Source organism: Oreochromis aureus, linkage group 23 (assembly GCF_013358895.1).
Source record: "Oreochromis aureus strain Israel breed Guangdong linkage group 23, ZZ_aureus, whole genome shotgun sequence".
Taxonomy (NCBI): Eukaryota; Metazoa; Chordata; class Actinopteri; order Cichliformes; family Cichlidae; genus Oreochromis; species Oreochromis aureus.
Genome location: NC_052963.1, coordinates 44,146,027 through 44,171,434, shown reverse-complemented (window position 1 = coordinate 44,171,434; position 25,408 = coordinate 44,146,027). Strand labels below are relative to the sequence as shown.

The following is a 25,408-nucleotide window of genomic DNA, read 5'->3' as shown; positions in this document are numbered from 1 at the left end:
GGCGCTGACTTTTAGTGACGGTCAAATTCATCAGTTAGAAAAGTGGAAGTTTAAAAGACGCTTAAAGGCCACATGTGATGAATAAAATTTTCCAGTTCTAGTGGCTGCTAATGGTTTTTGCAGCCTTTGCATGACAGGAAGACAGGTTAACATGACATGGTTATGAAATCCAAACCAAACAAACAAAAGCACAAGGCTGTAACACTTCCCTTATAAACTCAAAGGACCAAGTATGGTCTAACAGCTAAAATGTTGATATAAAATGTGCACGAGCAATTAAAGTTCAATTATGTGGTGTAGATTGTTTATCTTTTGACCAAAGGCACCACCAAGTATGATTTTCACTGCCTGAGAGTGCAGAATTACCACAATACATCTGCAGGAATGTTGACATGGCTGCTGATTACCACCAATGACTCGGTGATTGCTTTGCCAGGTGTTGGGATTTCTGGCGGTCTGGACCTCACTCGCTGGCGTGTTCTTCTGCTTTGGAACAAATACTCCCTGGGCTTCGATATTTTGAGATGTGGCCAGTCGATTTCACTCATATTTGAAATTGTTTAACCATGAATGATGTTGCTACTACTGGTGACACATTATATTTTGTATTTAAGCCACATGTATTAATCTGTTTTCTTACCCAACTTCAATTTTTGCATGTTTTATGAAAAAAATAACTGGAAATTTGAGATGTTTTATTGGTAAAGAAACCGATTAATTAAGAGATCAATTATTAGAGGAAGAAATCAGGCTATGAGAATGACAGATGACAGGTGTCTACCTGTGAAGATGTCTTGGCCCAATGCAGGAGAATGGCCATCTTTGCCATTGTAGAGGTGCTGCGTAGAGGTGGAGCTCTGGAGGTGCTGCATGGACAGACAGTCGCTCAGGACATCCTGCTCCAGGTGAGGGCAGGGCCGAAGCTGAGAAAAATAAGCAACGATAAGAATAAACTTCAAATGTTTACAAGAAATGATGATGAGTCATTTAAATGGAGAGAACTCCATCTGGTCTGCAAGATTACTCAATCTAAGAACAAGACGACTTCAGTTTGGCCTGTTCGTAGCTTGGACCTCGTGTGTGTGTGTGTGTGAGAGTGTTCGCTTCATCTTTTTGCAATAATGTGATTGTAATGTTGATCTAAAACAGTAAATCAGCAAATGAGAATAGAATTGTCAGTCAAGGGGAACCGGGGGAAAGATCATATGTTCTTTTTTGAGTCATGCGTTGGCCTTAGACATAATTGGTAAGCGATCACTGTACGAACTCAGAGCCAATGTGAGATTGCTCCTGTTTCTTTCACTGCCAACTTTAATGGGGGCAACTGAAGACACATTTCAGCGAGATCACACGCCACAAAGATAAAATTCAAACCAAATGAAACCTGTGTCAGTTGACAAAATGAGACATCTGCCTTATGGATCAGTGGAATAGCTGAACTCTGTTGTATACATTACTGGATTTCTATGTAATAAAACATTATAGCTGCTGAGGTACACACAGGGCTTCTTTACTGTCATCAGGAGATTTAACTTTAAAAATGCCAAGATGTAAAAAGAGAGAATGGGATAGTAATACAGCTGACTGTCTGATGTAGGCAGAAAAAAGACTTCAGACTCCAGTGTATAAAGCAAATATGGCCACCAAGAAATAAGACACGGACTAGAGAACAGTGGAATCCACCTACGATCATAGTGCTTTTCTGATTACACGGGCCACCCAAAACACTTTACACAACAGGAGATACAAAACGCTTTTTCTGCACATACAACATTTTATGTATTACACAAACACACCAATGAATTCATCAGGGTCAACTTGGGGTTTTGGTTGAGCAGGCAACCACATGCTGTATGGCCAGAAAGCAGCGGCCTGGGTTCGAGTCCAACCCGCAGCCCTTTGCTGTGTGTCTTCCCCTCTCTCTCTCTTTTGTGTCCATCTCCACTGTCACTGTCCAATAAAGGCAAAAGCCCCCACCGACACACACACACACACACACACACACAAATGGGGGTTTAGCATCGTTGGTTTGGGGAAGAGCAGAGGTTAGAACCACTGACCTTCTAATTATTCTTATTAAACACGATGACCACACAGGCTAACAGTACAGGCTCCACTCAGACCTGCTTTGGGCCTTGCAGAATAAAAGGGATGCTTTTTTTTTTTTTTAATGACTTTTTAATGTATTTTGATGTTGCAGATTTGCAGCTGCAGATTTTGTCAGCTCCACATCGATGATGTGAATCTCCCACTTCACCAAAGATCTGGGGACCGACTGAGCACGGTGAACTCCTTGTCATGTTCAAGAAACCAGTTTGAGATGATCTGAGCTTTGTGACATGGCATGTTATCCTGCAGCCACCAGAAGATGGGCACACTCTGGTCATAAAGTGATGGGAATGATCAGAAACAATACTCGGGCTGTGGTGATTGAATTTTGGTCACTTGGTACTAAAGTGTGACAAGAAAACACCCCCACATCAGTAAAACACCATCAGCCTGAAAGGTTGGTGGGCAGGAAGGAGCAATGCCAAATTCTGAATCTTTTATCTGAATGCAGAAAGGGACACTCATCAGACTAGGTAACGTTTTCCTAATCTCTTGTTGTCCAACTTTGGTGAGCCTGCACAATTTGTAACCTGAAGTTTTTATCTGACAGGAGCGGTACCTCACGTGGTCTTCTGCTGCTGCAGACCATCAGCTTCAAGGTTCGACTTGTCGTTCAGTTAGAGATGCTCTTCTGCATACTGTGTTGTAATGAGTGGTTTTTTGAGTCACTCTTGCCTTCCTATCAGCTCAAAGCAGTCTAGTTATTCTCATTTGACCTCTTGCATCAACAATGCCCAGAGAACTGTGGTTCAGTGGATATTCAATCAATCAATCAATCAATCAATCAATCAATCAATCAATCAAAGCTTTATTCGTCACATGCAGGTTGCCCTGCAGTGAAATGGGACCCCCCCGACCTTACACATACAACACAGACATTACATGGGGATACAGGTCGGAGATTGGTAGCATTAGAGAAAAACATTGAAATGTACATTACAATGGGAAAGTACAAGAGGAAAAAAAGAGACCCCTACTCATGCTGTGCTTCCATGGTAGGACAGCATGAGAACAGGAAACAAAAAAACTCCTCTGCACAAAAAAGCACATGAATGTCCACAGCACAACATTATGAAGGACATGACAAGCCACGGGGTTGGGTGGGGGGTGAGGAGTCATCCGAAGCGAACACAGCAGCCGCCCTGCACAGCGCTATCATTCCAGCGCGGCACATAGACCCGCCGTGTTCCCCCGCAGGAAACAAGCATCGAAGGCGAGAAGTGAAAGAAAAAAAAAAACACGAGACAAGACAAGGACATAAGCAGCTAAGCAGGGAAGATAGGGGAAAGGAGGAGAGGAGGAAAAGTGCGACCGCCTTCGCTGAGAGCCAAACGAGGTCTAAAAAGAGAGGCAATTCTCTCTTTTTAGAGCATTCTCTGTAAATCCTAGAGATGGTTGTGTTTGAAAATCTGCCGAATCAACAGCACTGCTAGTTGATTCAACTACTTAACAGTCAAACTTGTAACAGTAAAACTAATCTCTACAGTTTGTGCAGAGCAACACTTTTTAAATTAAAAATTTGTATTTTATGTTTATACTTTGCCAACATCTATTATAAGCAGGCTTAGTTTAAACCAAAAAGCAGCTGGTGCAACTCTTAAACATTTGAATCCAATATGCGAGTTTCTTTCATCATTGAATTGTGAACTAAATGTAAATCAAGTTTGTGTTTTTGTAATCGTGCTCAGATAATAACTATGCTGACTAATACATATTTTTCAGTGGAGTGTATAATAATAATAATAATGATAATAATGAGTGATAACTTCATGATGCCAAGAGGCATAAAAACCTGGCAGTGTTGCTGTGGGCCCTTTGAACGAGTGAAGTCAAGTGTCGGTGCTCAATTTGCAGGCAAGGACAATGTCATCCAAGATTTTTTTTTATTTTCCAACATCACTGCAACCCTCTCAGTCTGTTTGTCCATCTGTCTGAGTTCTGATATTGTGGTCAGTTTGTGGGTGGAAACATTCTTCATCATCCCATCTACTCCACTCTCTGATTATTCCCACAGAGTTCATTAAGAGCAGTAAGTGAACAGATTATTTTATCTGTGGCTTCTATCTTTTAAGATTCTGGCTTTGCTGAAAAGTCAAATCACAAGTGATTTAACTCCTCCCCCCCAAAAAAAGCTAAACCTAACAGCTTTACAGCTGGCATTTTCCATGTTTTGATTTCACATTTAGATACCGTAAATCAGTAAATGTGTATGCGCATGTCCTTCTGGGGATTCTTAAGACAGCCCTGCGAAGCATTCATTGCAAGTAATTAGGGCTCGGCTTTCTCCACTGCGACACTCTTAAAGTTTTTTTTCCTCCTTTGGGCCAAATCCAAGAGTGGAGTAAGAGCGTTTGTTTGACATTTGTCCATAACATCTGGCCACTGGGGTATTCTGCACTACAGCTTATTAACAATGCTACAAGCACACATGTGTTTCCCTTTACGACACTAAGCAAAGAAACACATCATCCAGCCTGCCACTATCCAGCCCTTTACACAACAATGGGCCCTTTCTCTCTCTTATTTACCCACTTCCAGTTAGGGAAAGAATGGGCTTTTGACCACAAGCATGATGAAATGTGGTCAAACCTGATCTATTGTTGGGGAAATGATTCTCAAAAGATACTCCACTACACGGCTCCCTGCTTCAAAACCCCTCAGTTAGAGCAACTTGATGGATCTGCAGATAATGTGACCTAAGAAAGGACAAATTATGTTAAAGTTGCAGCTCTACCTTAACGACCCGAATAAGGTCATGCAGGAAACTAGCTGCAGAAAAAGATCAGCAATAGGGCTTGAGCTGCAAAATTTCATTTCATTTATTTATTTATTTCACACTTGGTTCAACAGTTTCAACAGTTTTATTCTTTCATACACACAAACCATGCTTTCCCTTGATATAACACCGCAACCAAGAGTGAAAAGGAGGAGGAAGAAGAAAATATTCTTATTAAACCCTGCCCCCCATCTACATTCCAACTAATATTACAAGTGGGCGCCATTAACCAAGGAACACACTAGCATTTATCTACAGATCATAGCGCAGACCAAACAGCAAAATTGCAATCAGCAGTATACCACAGCACATAATAACAAGGAGGAAAAAACAAGTAAATAAAATAAGGAGTTAACTCAAATTTCTTTCGTATTCTTCATATTGATTTATCGTTTTAAACATGTAACACTTTTTAAAACAACGTAAATTTCTACAACTCTTCAGATTATAATGAAGAGAGTTCCACAATCGTACACCCATAACCGTTGGACTCATTAATCTTTGTGTGGGCCTAGCGAGCTGATGCTGAAAATGATGTTTCCTTCGGCTGTCCTCACCTCCCAAGCACATAATAATCTTTGTAACTTGAGAGGCAATATATTATTTTTAGCCTTAAACATAATTAATAATGTCTGTAGTTTCACTAAATCTTCTACTTTCAATAGTTTCGATTTTATAAACAATTTATTTAAGAATAAATGAACCATGACGCAGCAGCTTCTAAGTTTTAATGTCCACTGGCTTTAATTTGCTACTTAAAAATTAAGAAAACAACAAATGTCACCGGTAACCCCACATGGAAAAGATTTATATAAATCTTATAAAGTTTGTATCTGTCTTGTGTGAAACTTGTATGAAAAGCATACAAGAGTGAAAACAGATAAGATCCCTTGAAAAATTATATAAATGAAACTTGTATGTTTTGGATACTTCCTAAAACAATACATGAAAGTGGCCACTTTCATGAGTAAATCATATAAGCCTGATATGATTCACTATATGAAGTAGGACAAATCTTTTGTAAGTTTTTTTCTATTTCTTTTCCATATGGGACATCTGACATACGTTTGGTTCCTATATGATGTTTCTTTTTAAACCACTGCACTACAGTTTTTCTTTTTTTTCCGTTTCTCCCTCCAGCAGAGTGTCTTACCTTCCTACGCACCTGTTGCTCTTTGGCCGAGTGGATCTTGACGTGTTTGCGTAGGGAGCTGGGATCCGTGTAGCGCTTGGTACAACCGGAGATCTGACATGCATACGGTTTCTGGGAGGAGAGAGGAAATATTTCTGTTCAGTTATCAGAGAAAAATGCATAAATTTAGCTTTTCTAATAACAGAGACACAGAATAATATAAGCAGCTAAAAAAGAAAATTGTAAAGGAAAGGAGAAAAATGAACATGCAGTAAATATGAAACTTCTTGTAAGTAAAGGCAAAGATAAAGTCCTACCTTTCGGCTGAGAAAGACACATAATGTGAGGTAAAAGGAAGACCAGACAAAGGATGAAAAGAAAAGACAATCAGTTGACAAAACCTTGAATACCACAACATCTCTTTGGTTATTAGTTTTTCAGGGTTTAAGCATCGTATTTCACTTGCAGTTGCAGTTCCACTCACTCAGCAATGAAACCCATCTCTCCTGCTACTGACAGCACTGATACTGCATGATTAATAATGTATAAAGACTTAAAGACAAACACTATAATATATCAGCGTAAGAAATACACTCACTGGCCACTTCATTAGGTACCGCTCGTTAATGTAAATGTCTAATCAGCTGATCACATGGCAGCAACATATAGACGTGTTCAAGACAACCTGCTGAAGTTCAAACTGAGCATCAGAATGAGGAAGAAAGTTGCTCCGAGTGTAGCATGGTTGTTGGTGCCAAGCAGGCACTTCTAAGTACTTCAGAAACTGCTGATCTACTGACATTTTCCTGCACAATCATCTCCAGGGTTTACATAGAATGGCCTAAAAAACAGAAAACATTCAATAAGCAACAGAAATGCCTTTTTGATGCAAGAAGTAACTAAAGAAGAACACCTATGAATGCAGATCACATAAAACCCTAAAGCAGGTTGGCTGAAGCTGTAGAAGACCACACAAGGTGCCAGTCCCATCAGCAAGAACAAGAACAGGAAACTGAAGCTATAATCTGCACGACTTCACTGCAATATTTTGAAGGTAGGGTCAGGATTGGTGTGAGCAACCTGAAAGCATGAATCCTCCATGCCTTGTATCAACAGTTCAAGCTGGTTGGTGCTGCTGTAAAAGTGTGGGGATGTTTTCTTGGCACATGTTGGACTCCTTAGAACCAACCGACCATTGTGTGAATGACACAGCCTACCTAATTATTGTTATCGTGTATATAACAATATTCATGGACCAAAATCTCTGAATTATGTTTCCAGGACTCGAGTTTTATGCCATGAAAAATTAGGTAGTCCAACCCTGTACTAGAAGAGGTACCTAATAAAGTAGCTAGTGAGAAATTATCTTATTCAAATATAGTCAACCATGTTGAGGAGTATTCTTAATAATTAAGCATTTGTCAGTGGGCATGCACACTTGATACACCGCGATGGAGTACACCACTTTATTTCACATTTTTCTAATTAAAATGAAGGATGGTGATAGAGATTCTTTTTACTTTTTACATTCAGTAACAGAAGTTTTACAGACTTTATTAGCTCTGCACTTTAACGTTTTCTCTAAATAACCTGTTGTCATTCCAAAGTGCTTATAATGCCAATCATCTCTGTTTGTTTTGCCAAGAAACCAACTCGATACAGCGCAGAGCCCTGACTTTAAAAAAAGAGTGTAGTAAAACTTCTGTGTAGGATAAATATAATTAAGCTTTAAAATGATTTTCCTCCTCAGCGTTTCTGGCAGGGCAGCCGACTGGGCAGGCACAGTGAAAGCCATCGCGGGGTGTTAATGTGAAGCCATAAGCATCGGGGTCCCAGATTAGCTGTATCGTTGGGTCTACTGTGGAAAGAGTGTGCAGTGGAAGAAAATCCCTAACTGATAGAACAACACAAGTCTGCATTAACATTTCTACTCTTACTACTTAATAATTTACTGTTACATATAGAAAAGTATTGGTGCATGGCCAGTTCAGTGAAAACAGGGGGAAATATTCTGGTTACAAAAATACTGCTAAAGTTACTTTTTCTGGAAAAAATAATCAAGGGTGACACTACCAGACCCACTGCTACTCTTTTTCTAACCGCTCAGCATTACCGATGTTCTATATCCGAATTCTTTGAGTATTGGCTCAAAAAGTTGAAGGCCACCTGTCTGTCAACCATCTCCCCCTTTAGTCTCTTTTCACCTTCTCTGAGATGAGCGTTGCCTGTTATTTCATATTGTACGACTCCTTTCAGAGAAACTTTTAGTGTTAGGTTTTGTCATGACTCTACGAGCACAAGCTTTGTTCTGAATTTAGTTTTCCTGTTTATTTCTAAACAATTAAATTTGAATAAATGGACTGGTACTGATAGTCAAATCAAGCACTCATAGCTTATAAGTCTTATTCACTCAATCAGACACATTCATACTTTGTGATGAATGCTTTGGAGGCAACTCTTGGTTCTTACTCCAAAATACAGACTGGAGGAACACAAACTGACCCACTGAGCTTTAGCATGCTAGGCTCTACCATGTAAGCCACAGCTGCCCCCTTCATAAAGGGACTTAGGTTCATTATATACAAATTTGAAATACTCCTTCAAATAACTACTCAATAATACGCACACTTACACACCTTGAACTCAGAAATGCAATCAGAAATAAAACTGGTATAGAAAATGGTGCAAAAAAGCATCAACGTGCATGAAAAGCAGTGGTGCATAACTGTGTATACTTGGTAGGGAATGGTGGTAGGGTAGATTGACCTGTAATGGTTGCAAAGTAGAATATTTGCATCTAAAATAGGATATAGTATAAGTAGAACATAGAAATACATTAAAAAATGACACAAAATTCAAGTAAATGAGTACTTAATTACAGTCCTGCTTGTCCATGCGCTCATCCAATGGTGTTGGGCACTGTAAGATTAAAAGTGCTCTAGTCCAGTGGCGTTTTATTGGGAGGCACATATTGAGCTGGTTGTTTCAAATCAGATTTAAGTAATCTTTCAAACGCAGACAGTAGATACAGATGTCAGAAAAAATTAATTGGGATTCGATTTATTGACTTAAAGGGGAAAAAAGTAAAAAATTTCTCCCTTGCAGAGGAAACCCGACGTACTTAAGAATATAATTTGAGCCCAACAACTTATTTACTCCCTAGCTGTGCTGGCATACGGATGGTGATAAAGTGGGTGGTAAATTGGTGGGGCTACTGAGACATGACGAGTGGCAGCAAGGACTGACTCAACCTTTCCTTCTCGTTCCACGGGTCAGAGAAACAGACAAAGCTCTGTCTGAGCTTGGAGTCCCAATCCAAGCCTGTTATGGCAAAAGCTGCAACTTGGCCAAATGACACTGATCGTTTAATGATCTGTGGCATGTCACTGCAAGAGGAAAGTGGGTGAGAATGCCACACGGCTCACTGACTGACAGCAAATTAAATCTAAGACTGTCATGATGTGGAAAGAGGCACTGGGGCTTAGAAAAGTTTGAATGTTGTAAAATCAGAGAAGGGATACCGTTCGCATGATCTGCACACTCACTCACTCACCGAGGGGACATTCAAAAAGTAATGTTTTTACTTATTGTTGCCAGCCGTAGTCTGTGTTTGGTTGTGTATGATCGTGGAGACGCCTACTATAGCAGGAACTAAAACAAAGGTGGTTTGAACTACTTTGTCAAGTGTTTATATGTCTGAACGTGGGCAGAAGTTACCAACGCGACGGCTACAAATGAAATGAATGAAACTATACAGCGGTGTATTATTGAAAGTTCAAAGATCAGTGTGGGTACTAAGTAGAGGGCAACAGAAGTCGCCTCTGCCCACCTTCACACTCCTGCCAAACAGTCTTTTACATTTTTTTAAATCCTTTTTTTAAAGCATCCTGATCCAAGACGCCCCTGACTTTGCAGCTGATGTGATGCAATTGCAGTATGGTATCCAAATAAGTTCCTCAAACTAATCCCGAAATGGATTTCAAAGAAAGTAAATGAAAACAACATATGCAAACATCAGTAGTTCAGATTAAACATTATTCCATTCTGGTGAGACACTGGGAGGGGTGCGGTGAGGGAGCAGAGGCTTCGATTCTGACCGTGTCCAGGTGAGTGCGCTGATGCTTGGCCCGATCGCTGGAGTTGCTGAAAGCTTTCTGGCAGCCAGGGTGCTGGCACAGGTACGGCTTCTCTCCTGTGTGGCTCCTCAGGTGGATCTTCAGATTCTCCAGACGAGAAAAGGCTTTGTTACAGCCCTCGAACTGTGGAGGAGGGAAGACAGAGATTAGAGCACAAAGGCAACCACACTTTGGCAGGTATGCACAGGACCACACAGGAAAAATAAGCAAAAAGCCCACATGCATGCACACAAAAGAATTTAAATCAATCAGTGTAAAGCTGGCAAACGTTAGAACCGTGTGGGTTGTGTATATGTGTGTGCATGTGACTCAGAGATAAGTTGTTCCAATCTTTCCTTCAGTCTCATAATTACTCACACAGATGGAGCTCACTGTAAACTATATATTAACTAACTATGGAAAAGAAATTAAATACTTAAAGAAAACCTTTTACGCTGTTACGGTGGGAGATGCTCATATTGAACACGGCCAAGGTCTCAGACGAGGACAGCAACTTGTGATTCACAAGCTCAGGCTTCAAACCTCCTCAAACCTTTCGGTTACAAGGGTCAGCCAATCAGAAGAAAGTTGGCCGAAATGCAGCTTTGCAAACAATTTGTTTTGCACTAAGACTCAATACCAGAGAAATAAAGATTATGTTGAACTCACTCATGCAAAGCCACTCTAGTAAAAGCAGAGAATAAAGAAAAAACTGTCCCCTTTAATAATGTGGGTGGTATAAGTGTGAGCAGTTTTTTTCCAGGCTGTTACGTTGCAGATCCAAAGACCTTTGTTGAAAAGCACATCCACTTGAAAAACAGCCGCATTCATGGCAGCGCTCCTGTCTCGAGGCTGCCATCTAAATTGCCGGGAAACTGGAGTGTGCCATACAGCAGCAGTTAATGGGCTGTAATGCATAGCATGAGATAAGTGTTCTGCTGTGTATAGTTCATTAGACTGACAAGTGACAGTGACTGTAAACAAGCTCATAGCCGACCCAGCTTGGCCCATTTGATCCCTACCACTCTGCCAATGAACACCACAGATTTGTTAACATGTGAATGATTCATGAAGCTTCTCGCATATCCGCTTCTTCTCTTAAGGAGAAAACACAGCAGGCTGGTGGAAAAGGCAGTCCCCACCAAAGCCCCCCCTACGGTGGATGCTGTGTAAAGAGTCACAAAGTCTATTGGTGCACAGTAGAAAAGGAAGTACAGTCACTGGTAATTTTTTCTATTTATTTCAAAGGTATGGCTTATGCACGTAACTATCACTCGGTATAAAAGCAAAAGCTGTGTCAGGGCTCTCCTTCTGTACAGTCATTTTTCTGTCACCCAGTGAGGGCTTCATTCAAACCATGTCAAGAAAATAAAATTTAAACCCCTCAGAGTGAGCCAGGAAAGCATTCACTCTGGTCAAAATATGACTATAAAATTCTTAAACCATAAATTTTATACAAAGTCTCATACAGGAAACAATTTTTCACCTCGAAACCAGTTTTGGAAGCGGCCTGAATGGATCTCAACCAAAATAAAACTGCAGCTCCGAGGCTGTTTTAGGGGTGCTGTGGCCTTTCCACTGTATCCATTGTACCCTGACCTTTAGCGAAGCCTGCTGACAACAGGTCAGGTTACAGCTAAGGAGAGAGTGACACCATTTTTCTAACGGTCCTCCAGCTACATCTAGGCTCAATACTCATCCCTGGTCTTCTTCATTCACTCGCACAGTGCAGGCAGGACCTTCTATTCACTGAGGCTCCATTTAATATAGGCGAAACCTAAGCCTGACATGGTAGAGCCGTTTTGGGTGACCATGCTGATCTGCAGGTTTATGCATGTGACTGAGCAGCTCAGTAAGACAGTCCTAATCTGCCCAATTATGGCTACTCAATGCATAGCTCCTCATAAAGTTTGTAAGACCTTTGGGTGGATGACTATGGAACAAAAGCTTCCTTTCACCTTAACAAGTTGCATTTTTCCATTTGATTTCCATCATAATTTGCAAACTAAAAATGAGACTGAAACTAAAAAATACTGAAAGTTGGTAAAAAAAAAAAAAGATGGGACTATTAATGCCTTAAAATTTTATTTTCTCACCAAACTGTAGCTGGATATTGGTGGCAATATGATACCCGAGAAACAGTTTCTCATCAGTTTTCAACACTCAGCGATTAAAATGTATTGAAGTTTGAAATGAAGCATTTCCAGCCAAGGTCTGCGTAATCTGTACTCGTCTCATTGTGCTGTAAATGGATAAAACTGAGGCCCTCAAGTTAAGACGACACATGCCAAAGGGCCCATAAATAAATAAATTCAGTCAAGCTGCAAACTCTGAGGTTTAAAAATGCAGCTGATAAGGCCACCTTCAGTTCATAGATTCAACTTTACAGCAGAAGTAAACAAGTTTACATGTTTGTTCAATTCTTTGACAAACGTGAAAAAAGGATACTGGCATTCATTTGGTGAGTTAAAACTAGAACATCCATGACATAGCAGTTCATCCGGCTCTTGTACCATTCACAATTCACAGGTTAACGTCCATAAAACAGCACATATGTGCTTGACTTGAACACAGTTTGTGTGAAGACCCATTTGGTGACCATTGTGTGCAAGTTTATTAAATTCTGACCTTTCTAAAGAAGGAGTACTGACTCTTGTGAATTCAGGATGGATTGACCCCTTGCCACGGAATGAGCTTATCGGCACTTCAGCTAGATCCATAAAGGTGAGGCAACTTTACAGGATGCACCTCACTGACCAAATTTGCTCTAGTTAGCTGATACAGCCACTTTTGGCACGGAAAAATTAAAATGATGTAAAACAATCGTAAAATGATAATACACAACAACAAAAGCCTAAACATCTCTGTCAGCACAGTAGCATGTCATGATGATGATATAGTGCTTAAAATGAGAGCTTCTTTAATAGTATGGAAGTTGTTTGGCTACAATAAAGCTCAGTACCTTGCAAAATATGGAAGAAAACTGTTACTGAAAAAGGTGGAAACAACAAAGTTGTTTCACCACTTGAAGCAAAAACACACCGTCGAGTACAGCCAGGCTGTGACGGCTGGAAAGGAGGAGATGCTAGCAGCTGCTGATGTGCAACCCAAAAGTAAACAAATGACTCAAGAAAGGTCTCGCAGGAGTACTCGCTGGTTGCACTCCATATGACAGGAAGAGCAAATGGTGGAAGGTTATTGATGCAATTACATGGAGCTAAAAGAGGGCTTTAGGCAGCTGAATAAAATGTTCGACCCAAGACACAACATCCCAGGTAGAAAGTATTTTCCAGTTTCTGTTTTTTATTATGTGACAATATTGTACAGGTTTCTGGAGCGTGTTGTTGACTGTTAGTGTTAAGCAGTTATGCTGCACTTTTACTTAATTTCCAGGGAAAAACACCACCTGGGCTACGTTTGTGCTTACCTTTGACTCATCCTGTGTCACTACTATTGTACTATAATGCTGCTGCTGCTGGTACCTTGACAGATTCACACTTCGAATGAGTTAGTCTATCATCAGCAGTTCATTGGAAAAAAGAAGGATAGAAAATGTCCTTCATTTTTTTGCACAAATAAATGCTGCTGCCTGCAAGCCAGTGGAGTATTTTTCAGCATTTTTCTTGTTATTTTCATACATACCATTATTGCAAATTTCCTACAACTTCGAGGCTACATTGCTCACCCCAAACAGCCATAATGCTAAAATCAAGGCTTCAGTACCTTTTATTTCCAGCATATAGATAAACAGCTTGCTTCAAGTTCTTCATAATTTATTCTTGGCTACTGAGCTTTGATTGGGTAAAGATAAGCTTCTAAAGCTGAGATGCTATCAATTATGTAAGCATAAAAAAATGCAGAAAATTTGCAGTATGATCACAGCTAAACGTCTGCTTGCCAGACCGAAATGAAAGATGAGGAAATATATTCACAATTCCTCAACACTACACAAACACATGCTGTCTGGGGTTCAGCATTTAGCTATAAAAATGTCTTAAAGAGTTCACATCATACAATGCTGTAATGCGGGAAAACATTATTCTCAAGTCATACCAGGCAAATGTTTTGGATGAAAACAAGAGAGGCAGCAACGGTGGGAAAAGTTAATAAAATCTCTGTGCGAATGAACATCCACACTGCCGTACCACTCATGACAGACAAGGTCTATGCTTACTGCTGAAACACGGCGCCGGGCGTTTGAGTTCGGAAAACAAAAATGGCTATTATTGACGTGCCAAAAGTTTATTTATGTATAAGGGAATAATCACTCTTTCACTCCTTTTTTTTCTGCAATATAAATTTGAGGCTGAATTATAGTTAGGGGTCCGCTGGGGAAACCGTGTTAATCGTGTAAAGCATATTATTACTGCGGGATCACCACTTGCAGTTTGCATGGAGACGGCCCGAGTATGAGGTTTTCCTGCCTGCTGAGAAACCAACAGGCACTGCCACCTCTAGGCATGAATTGAACCAGAAACCCTGCATGAAAATTTTATGTCAAAGTAAGATGTTAAAGCGTGGCCGATCTACGGGTCCAAATGATTCCTCTTAGTGGGTTCAGCCCCTGTCAGCTTCATTTCATTTGGTGTTTAAATGCAATACATGTATGCTGCTTGTGCTGAATGATGTCCAAGGGGATTAAAAGTGTTCATGTGGACATATATGGTCTTATCGTGGCTATTTTATATGTCATGCTGTGTGTTTTCATTTCCAACTGAAGTAAAAAAAATAACCGAAAAAAGCCTCTACAATAATATTTACATGTTAAGAAGCATATATTGTACACCAGTAGGGTCCTGCATCATACACATAGCAAACACATGAAGTGGTATAAACAGAGCGCTCTGCTGGCTTCTGACACACGATGGATTTTTACCTTTGATGTTATCTATGAAAACACTTTAGGCGGAGCTAATCACATTAATTGCTTTAAACATGTTTAGTTTTCCTCTCTGAAAACCTCTGTCTAAGGTAAACCAGCAGATGACCGCACGAGGGGAGTGGCACTGGCAGCGTGGTGGGATTTGAGCCCCGTTTGACACCATCTCACCATTGATTTGGGGGGTGCTCAGTAGCACAGTAAACATTGGCCATGACAGCGGGGTCCTGACACGGCTGAAGGGGGCGAGAGTGGGTTGAAAGGGTGGACAGGCCGCCGATCACAACAGACAGATTATGGGCCCAGCATGCAGAAGAGTGGCGGTGCGTCGTGCCTGAGGCCTTCATGGGAAATGACTCCTGACTGGCAGGTAAAAGGCCAAACAGTTTCAGCTAAAAGGCAGCAGTGTACCGCTCTCCTCACATGCAGCGGCTCATTAGCAACCTGCCGGAGCTGCGGATGATGGGAACAAACTGGCCGTTATGGACGGGTGCTGCGGGAAATATGGCTGCTGACACGTGTAACAGAAATCTGATTAAAAGCCTTGATGAATGGCGTAAGAGGAGCCATGCAGAACAGAATCAGAAGCAATTCAGAGGTTTTTTCCTCCTGAAAAATAATATCTGACTGTGGCCCTTGCAGCCAAGGTCATCATTGACAGAAGTCATTTCCCCTCCCCACAAAAATAGCTCCAGGATTTTCTGCTCACCTTTATGGAGTTGCTACAAATCCCTCCTACATCACATATCGGTCTGCAGGTAGATCTACATCAGCACTTTCACTAACGAGTTTAATTGCTAACTAGCATGAAATTCCCGATTTCTCATGTTCTGGGGGTCCCCCATTAAAACAGAAAGATCCTCTGAGCCTAACAGTCAAGACTATTTCTTTTTTTTCTTTTCTATAATTAGTTTTAACCCAATACATACATTAAGGCTCCTTAGCAGGCAAGACGAGGGTAAGAAGTGTTGGTTGCAAATGAAAACACGGCCAAATAAAACATGGTATAAAGTGCCAATGCTCAAAAGCAGGTTGTATAACATTATAGGTATGAAAAAGGGAGTTTGGGGGAATGAGTTGGTTTATCACAAGGTGTCTTTCTCTGCCCTGACCAACGAGGAAAACCACCAACACTTCAGGATCTGTTCCGAGGGAAGGCTGTGGAGCAGAGTGCCCCGGCTGCGGATGAGAGAAACATGTGCATTTAATCTGCCGGCTTCCAAATGCCCTGTGGCAACCACAGCAAAGAGCAGAAAAACGTAAATGGATGAAATTATATCCATATGATTCAACGAGACAGCTAAGGAGAGGCAGGTTTCTCATGCGCTTCGTCAAGATACAAAATTAAACACAGCTTGGCTAAAACATTCGCATTACATAGTTTACACATATCATTTCCAGTGTGAACCGAGATCCTTTTAGCAGCCAGCTTCATCTGTTGTGAATAGAGCGTTAAAAAGAATCAAAGATAGCGAGGGGCTTTTTTTGTTTATAAAGATGAGAAATTAATTCACACCCGCCTCCTTTGAAGCATCTTTTCTACTTTGCCTCCTGAGCTCTGTCTAATTTTTTTTTTGATTTATGAATGGTGAGATATGAGTACACACACACAGACACGACTGTGAGGGAGGAGTGTTGTCCAGATGCGAATGAACAAGAAAACAGAGCAAGAGCTCAGCCGATAAATTGGTGGGAGGAAGTAGTCATGTAAATGACTAAAGAAATTGTTCTTAACAGCCATTTTGCACTCATGCCTGAATAGTTTTGGAGCCAGATTAAAAACTACGTGGATGGCACAACAGGAAGCATTCCTATGATGACTAAATGGGGCTCACATAATGAGCCAGCCCAGCTGTTTTGTTTCTCTCGCACGCTGTTTGCTGAAGATTGAGGAGGAAGTGTAGTGATGGATCTGAACCCCGGCTCCCGCGGTGGAGGCCTGGCATGGTGCAAGCCTGGGTGCACAACAACACGGTGAGCTTTCATGGAAGCACTTAACCTGCTGTGATCCAGAGACCTTCATTCAAATGTCGACCAGCTCTGCAGCCCTGCTTCACATTAGGGAGCTAAGATGTGATTTCCTCTCAAACCTGGCAGCCCGGGTTTTACGGGTTCATCAGGTTGAGGCGAAAAAAAAAAGAAAACAAGCGTCACGTTCTTATTGAGATGAAGTGGACTGACAGGGAAAAGGATATTTACTGTGTGCTATCATGGAGCGTTAGCAGAAAAACCAAACGTAATTCCAGCTAAATTGCACTGGCATATTTAATTTTCCTTCTGGGCAAAGGATCAGGGTGTTAAGAAATAATTTTCACATGGACATATTTTATACTCGACTGAATGAGAACGAGCCAAATCTGCAGTTCATTTTAAAGCAGTATTATTGATTGCATACATATCAACAGCTTGTGCCTCGGTGACACGAGAGTAAAAATAGATCGGCAGCCTCTTTGCAAAAAGGAAAAATCAGTGGTTGCATTGAGTTTTTTTTCTTTTGGCCCCTGCGTGCTCAACCTCTGGGCCATGACTTTTGATTGCAAGGTAATTTCACAGGTCGCCTGGTAGGAGGCAACGGGCCCTCAAACAACCTCAGTCCAACTCAGATTGTGGCAAAAGTTTGCCGTCTCCTTTATAAAAGCAGACCGACTGCCAAGACACTGATCAGTTTGAGTCAACCTGTGCGGTGAGCGCAACTTGTCTGCAAAGCATCTTTCTGCAATAGGAGATTGCCAGCTGTATTCTGGTTGTATTCCTAAATAACAGCAAGGCTGTCAAGCACCAATGTCATTTTGCAGATAATCGCCATCCTGCAGTCACTGTTTGAGGAGAAATGTCTGAATATCTGTGTGGTTCTGGTTGGACTCTGAATATAAGCAGTTAATGTGAATTTCTGAGTGTGAAGACGGCAACAGATTTGTGATTTCTGCCGATTTATCACAGCTTTTTGCCGTATTATCACGCACAGATTGCATGTAATTGTCAATTTGACCTCATTCAATTGGAAACTGATTGCAGACTGTTTCATCACTGTCTTGCTGCACCACAGCTGCTTTGAAGAAAACACCTGACTGCGATCGGTTGCTGACCTGGTCGCTGTTTTCAAAGCCAATAAGACCAACAGGTCACTGCACTCAGTCGCAGAACTGTTTTCTGTAGCAATGTAGTGAAAAATACTATTTTCTCAAAACTATTTCTTTTCAAATCTGTTCCACATCTTGCTTAATTTAATTGTTAAAGAATTGATTTGGACAGTGTAAGATCTCCTTGCATCAGTGTTCCCTAACGATGCAATGACCACTGAGTTTGAGAAGCATTCTGGGTGTTTATTTTGGTGATGAGACATGATCCTATTATGCCTCCCTTCAGCTCCTGAAAGAGCCATCCCACTTTGTATCATGACAGCACGGTTACAGTCGCAGCAATCCTAACCATTTATAATGGCTAATTAGAGTGCAACACAAAGCTTGCAGGGCCACAGCCATTAGTAACCATCAAGACATTAATTATAAACCCACTCACGAAATCCGAACCCGCCATGAAAACGACAGACTGGAGGTTACGCAATGAAAATCCTAAACATGATCTGTGTTCCGAGCCGGCGCCTGGACTGATGTTACTGGCAGTCAATGCAGGATCCTGTTTGACAGGCCCATGAGCTACGGCATCCTCTAACACTCGGGCTTCAATCTATTCAGCACCTTTCACTCACACTTGCCTCCATTCGCACTCTCGCTTTCTCTTGCTGTCTCTCTTTTACCCCCTTCAGCCAATAAGCTCCTCTTGCACTGCAATGGAGTATTTTATACCTTAGTGTCTCCATTTTTTACTGTTGGTATTGGGGGATGACAGACGCCAATTCACCAAGAGCCAGTGGTGACAAAAATAATGACATTTAATTGATCCGATTTATGAGTCTTATTAATTATTTGACACATGCTGTAAAACGAGTCCAATGTGACGATTAGTCTGTGCTTTGAGGCAAAGTTTTTACTGGCTCCAACCAGCCATCCATTATTTTCTCCTTCTTCTGTGACTTTTCCTTTTTAAGCATGACTCAGTTTCTTTTATACTTTAACCTGCCTTGTGTTCATCTGCTTCCTCTTTACATGCATACCCCTTAATCTGGTACACTGAAAACCGTCCAAGAAAATGTGCCACCCTGCTTGCTCAAAATGTTGCATGTCTTGGGACTGGATTTCATTTCAGTGTTTTAAGGCTGCTGGTAATGGAGAAATTGGCATCTTTGCACATTGCCACAGGTCTGGAAAGATGCCCCTGCTCTGACCACAGCTCCTGACATTAACCATTCATGCCCTAGAAGGAAAAAAAAAACACCCACTAGTTAACCGCAGCATCTACCCAGTAAACCAAAGTACATTGCCAGTAGCTGTTTTTTAACAGTATAAAAGTGCTTAAGTGTTTATTTTGTTAAAATTTGGATTCTTGCTGCGGTCAGAGAATAGTTCATACTACAAGCGGCCAAGTTTTATTTTCATTTTTATGCAGACACGCACACTCTTCTCTTCTGCATTCCCTTCTTTGTTGTTTCAGCCGATAAGATGAATGTTATTTTTCCATCTTGTCCAGTGATTTAAACGTGTGTGTGACGACCTAACATAACGAACAGGAGGAATCAAGCGTTTCTGTACCACACAGGCCTGTTAGGTTAAAAAAAAGGTGAAGGCCCTTCTCCCTCTCCGGCAAACTATTCCACAATCCAAGAGTTGACACAGCTGTCTAAAGAATCACGCCTACTGTGGCATACACTGGCAACTCTATAACTCTGACGTGACAACAAATAAACATTGCTGAAGGCCAGAGAGTTGCCAATCAAAATACTTCCATGCCAGAAGTACTGTAGTACTCAGACAAAAAACATGCCAGCAAAATTAAACAATAGGTCAACATGGCACCGTGATCGACACCAGCCCAAGGACTCGAGGAGGGTGAAGGGGAAGAGAGTGCATTTATGCAACCCTCTGGAGGGGGACCAGACCACAAAGCCTTCTGGGTAAAAAAGCTGCCGCCTAAGAAATGTGGTGCAACTGCGATGCCACGGTGCCCCTAGATTTGTTCACTCCTCGCCGTGCCAAGTGTGTTCTTTTCTGCTCTCCGTGGGCTTCGAGGTCCAGTTTCCAGTTATGTGGATAAGGCTGGTTGCAATATATCAGGACACGCTACACATTCAATGTGTCAAGTCCAATCATGTCTCGAGCATTCTCCGCAAGCACATCGCCATTCATTCACATTTCAATAAATCACTCGACCACATTTCAGTATAGAGTTCTCAATTCGTATTTTCAATAATGCAGTCGACACTTACACGTCTGTGCCTCCCGTTCAATCAGAAGATGCATTTATTGCACTGTAAAACTGCTCCAGTCGTTCCTGTGAAATTACCCTGCGTTCGGTGATCCATCAATAGTAAAAAAAACAAAAACAACCCAATATTCTGCTGCTCACTGGTATTCTGTGGTAGATGTTTTCATATTTATAGAATATTTCCTTCAAACTTCTCATCACTCATATGTTTATCTTAGGTGTAATATGAGCACTTACTGAACTGGCCCGTTACAACATCTTTCCAATATACAACATTTATTTCCTAACTGCACTTCAGTTCATGCATGACCTAATCTAAATTTCTTGGCCTTATTCTTTTAAAAAAGAAAAGAAATTGAACGGGTGACTCTGATGCTTTGTTTGTTTTGCCTCTCATATGAATCCAACGTAGCCTTGAGTGGCAGCTGCTATGTGACATAGCATGAAAAGGGATATGCTTTAACTTAAAGGCTTCTCAGTACTACTGTCATTCTGCCCAAATAATGAAAGCAATCTGGTTCGAAATAAACCTTTTTACGTTGATGTTAAACTAAATCCAAAGCTGAACAGACTGAACATGAAACAGATGCTTTTAAAAGCGAACAGCAACAAAGATCATTAAGGACATAAAACTCTATGGGAGAGAGGTAAATCCCTGCTTAAATATCAGAGTCTCTGTGGTGCCAGTTCTGCTGGGTCACACAATCATAAAATAGGGTAATAGGAAACTGAAACATATTGTGTATCCTGACCTTTTATGTCCTATTGAGAAATGCGTTGCTCCACTGCTTTCAATCAATGCTTTGCGCCATTTTCCACCATAGTTTAAAGCTCTACCTTGATCTTTTCATTGGAATCTCTCTTCAATCTTTGGAGGGCATTTGGAAATACACTGAGTGTCTTGGCAATGTAAACACATATACAAGGTCTCACTTTTGAAAGCTTGATCGACCTGTATCAAAAGCTCAAGTTCTGTGTGCAGCAGCCTTGCTAATGCTTCAAAAATGCTCTTAACGTCTGCATTCAGTGCATACCAAATCACTTGTCATGCATAATGCCTTGTGATGAATTCTGGGCAAAAATGTCATTTTTTGGGATGACATCAGTGGAGCTGGATTGCCTGTCTGGCTCCGTTTCTTTCAGCCTTCACTTTTTCTCACAAACATTCAAATTAAACCCGGCACACTAACCACAGAACACCACGGTGCATAATTTAAACTTGACACCCTAAACGTAAACATGTCTTTCGCTACATAATTTACCCATACTTCTCCTAGTGTTTATTTTGTACGGTAGCAACTCAGTTTCACATATACGCTGGCTGCAGGTCTTCGCAGGTCTGGTGCCGTGACTGCGTGCCCGGGTGGGCGAATGGATACTGTCGCCTTGGGGTTGTACTGTGGCCCTGACACTAAAGTAGTCCCGGTGTGTATAAATTTCCTTCTTATTTGCTTTTTTGGTTGGGGATGCGAAGATGGCTCGGGGTAGATGTTCCTCTGGGATAAATTCTCTGCAGTGACCTCTGCAGCACAGACGAGTCAGCAAAAACTAATTTTTAAAAAAAAGCAAACACATGGATGCACTAAGAGATTTACTTCTGTTCAACAGACACAGAGCACACATACTACAAACCAGCCAGTTTGGTGGGTATGTTTACAGAGCGGCTGCTGTGGCACAAATGTGTCTGGCACAAAACAAGGCCAGCGTGTGAATATGAGAAGTTGGAGAGGATGGCAGCCTCAGAAGAGAAAGAACCTGTTATGCCTTAGCTTTATAAAATACCACAAACTGTGGCTATAATTATCTGTTTGACTGTTGCAAAGAAACGGTTGTGCACACATAATGCACATGATCCGTGACTGCACACAGCGCGAAAGCACTGCTACTGAGCGCTAACAACCAGGGTCATTTTTAGGAGTCTAGAAGGGAGTCTAAAAAAGATTTCACAGATCTTCACCATCAATCCCTCCTCTGTCTGCTCCACGTATCCCCGAAACAGCCGTCTGAACATTGTGGAGACCTCAGACACACAATCCGGCTTCATATTGCTCATTTATTAGTAAACTGATCTGCCTCAGTAGAGAGGTTAAACCAATTATGGTTTTGGATGGAACACAATTATGACACAATGTCTGTGCAATGTATGACCAGTCGCACCCCCGGCTCCTGATACCAGAGTGCGGTAAAAAGTTTGAGGAAATGGGGAAACTCAAAATACGGCATTCCAGAGAAATGCGATTAAAGTGTGATCGCATGAAGCAAATCCTGCATGCTTTGATGAGGTTATGAGGTTGAAGGCTGTAGGTGACCTGGATACAGATTTCAAGAAACGCTCTATTGCTGATATTGTGATGTATTGTTGGTTATTTCTAAAAGCAAGAATCAATCAAGCATGAAGCGTACAGGGAGTTTTGCTGTGGACGGTTGTTGTTTAGCTATAGACAGATCAGACCTGCCCACACACGCACTGATTTACATCGCTCTGTCCACATGTGTGTGGGTGTGTAACTAAATAACAAACTTTTTCCTCCAAGCTAAAAGTTCACATAACATTCTGTCCTAACACATTTTTCTCCAGTTGCAAAAGCTCTACACAAAGCAGCTCCAATCCTGCAGTTTAGACACGTAAGCTGGTGACACTTTTTGCGATGAATGGGCTCAAGTCAGGCAATTTTCTTCTGTACAAACAATCAATGAGACAAGTTGTGAAGCTGGATACCAACCAAGCTGCATTTTTGATGTGCCACTGGCAATTTTTACATTAGACATTTGATAAAGAGGAAGAAAAATGACTGTTGTGCAATAGCTTAGAAACATAGCGATCCCATTTTGACATGCTAACGCGTGCCATGGAGTGAGAACGAGAAACAACTGAAACAGAGTTAAATGATTTGAAATGTTGAAATGAAATGAAAATGAGAAAATCTTCAACCTGTTTGAATCAGAGTCTGTTTCAGTGCATATTAAATATCCTAAAGCATGAAAATTGGCATTAAAAATAAAAAGATTATTTATGACAATTTTAACCCACGAATCCGCCATTAGGCTTTATTGTTTTTTATTATTATTTCTTAAATTATAAATAATCACATATTCATATCGGCAGTAGACAAGTCACTGCTTATTATTAGAATAACTTTATTGTAGGAATTTGTGCATCCAGTGTTTTCATTTTTCATCACTGTGAAACGTTTCATTTAAAATATAAGTCTACTCTAATGTATATTTTTTCCTATATTTTATCCAGCTCGGGGCTGGCAAACTTTACTGTACATGTACACAACGGCAGCATAAACTTACATTTAATATTTAAAAGCAAGTCTAGCAATTATATTAATATTTAATCGACTACAAATTATTATTATTTTAAATAAAGCACTAACCGTAAGGAGAGGAAATAGAGGCATATTTTGCCATTGTGTAGATTCAGTGTGTGTTGAATACATCAAAGCAGTCTCATGTTCAGATCGGAACAATAAGGGAAAGGTGGGGTGATGCTGGGAGGGAGACTCTTGAGTACTGGACTACATTACTGAGAAAGATTGACTGGAAAACTTTTTCGGCCTGACAAGCATTTGGCCGGAGCTCCTCAACAAGGAAAACAAGCAACATTCATCTATCCAGGGCTTTCATTTATATGCCAAAACATCAGTGGCAGAGCCCCTTCGCCAGCAATTTCATCATATGACTATCACATATGGACAGTGTTGGGTTACTAATAGCATGACGACTGCACTGCCAAGCAGCACTGCTGATATGACAGGAAGACAGAGGATGGCTACAGGATGGAATTATGGGTTTGTAGAAAGAAATTATGTAGCTACCTGATGAACTCATTTGCCTGGGGAATGAATGACAAAGCTAATGCTGAAAATTATTTAATGAGTAGCAGAGGGACCTTCAGATAAAGTGCTAAAAGTTGATCTCTTCCAGGTCCTTATTAGGTCCTGATTAGGTTTTTGCATTCGCGCCAACTTAACAGACGAGGAGCTTTCTTTCCCGAGCATGGAGTTACTCCTGACATGCTAAACCACTGCCTTTCTCATCTGTTGACACTGATTACTTTAAATGAGCCATACACAGACGCATCTTCTCCCACCACGTGGGACTGAATATGCGTGTGCAGCTTGCAGCGTTTGTTGGACTTACAGAAACACAACATGTTGTTTTGGTAATTTGGCTTTCTTGTGTGCCACAGAGCAATCACGCACAGACATCTTTATTTGGGGATTTTATTAAAGTAGCTTTGCAGGATTCACAGTTCAAAATAATCCATATGTATCTTATGGTGGGCTTCGGTGCACCTCATAAACAACAGGTGGACATGGTTTCAGTGCTTAGAGCCATATTGGGGATGGCTGCACTTAATGACATCATACAGGTGCAGGAGTAGAAAAGGACATTTCTGAAGCCTGAGCTTTTAGCTTGTTCATATACTGATCTTATTTGAAAGTTTGGCCATGTTTAATACGAATACCTGCGATTTTAACAGTATGCAGGAAATAAAGAAAAGAATGGAGTCAGAAGCTGGGCTCAGAGATTGTGGCCTCTAAAGTGTCCGAGGCTCATACGGGCACATTAATATCTGCGTCACTCGCCACCCGCACCAGTGCTCACACAGCTCCAGTTTCAGGCAGCATTCGGAGGAAAAGTCGGGTCATGTGCTGAACTCCAGTTTTAATTAGCTAATGGCACTCCCTGTTTTATCTCATGCACCTGAGCTGATTGCTCACAAAAGACTCCATTTACTCCAGGAAACACACGGCATCTTGGCAGCAGGCTGCACTCTACATCTGAGCGTCTGCTGCTGAGGGACTTCGCCACTCTCTTCCAAAAAACAGTCTAGTAAATCTAAATATATATGTTAGCTGGTTTCACACCAGTGAAGAAAGAGGAAATTCCATGATCTATGCCTTTTTTCCAGCAGGCCTCAACATCCAACTTTCCTTCAACAAGTCCTTTGACTGTGTGTCAGTCAGAGCGAGCGTGTGTTGGTGTTTGTCTCCGTATACACACATGTGCATACGTTTAGAAAGAGCGCTATTAAGCAGCTAATGCTGGCTGGCTTTTGTCAT

General features: G+C 41.2%; 1 protein-coding gene across 6 annotated transcripts in view; it reads right to left on the bottom strand.

Moving 5' to 3' along the window:
• LOC116333314 (zinc finger protein GLIS1) overlaps window positions 1-25,408 on the bottom strand; it is an 82,304-nt gene that overhangs the window by 12,997 nt on the left and 43,899 nt on the right. For 5 of the 6 annotated variants that reach the window (XM_039606666.1, XM_031756520.2, XM_039606668.1 and 2 more), the window contains 3 exons: window positions 10,115-10,276; window positions 6,039-6,149; window positions 782-923 (listed from right to left, as the gene is read on the bottom strand). In XM_039606666.1, the coding sequence (XP_039462600.1) occupies window positions 782-923; window positions 6,039-6,149; window positions 10,115-10,276 (415 nt within the window). The remainder of the gene's footprint in view (window positions 1-781; window positions 924-6,038; window positions 6,150-10,114; window positions 10,277-25,408) is intronic. The other variant, XM_039606669.1, reaches the window with a different exon arrangement.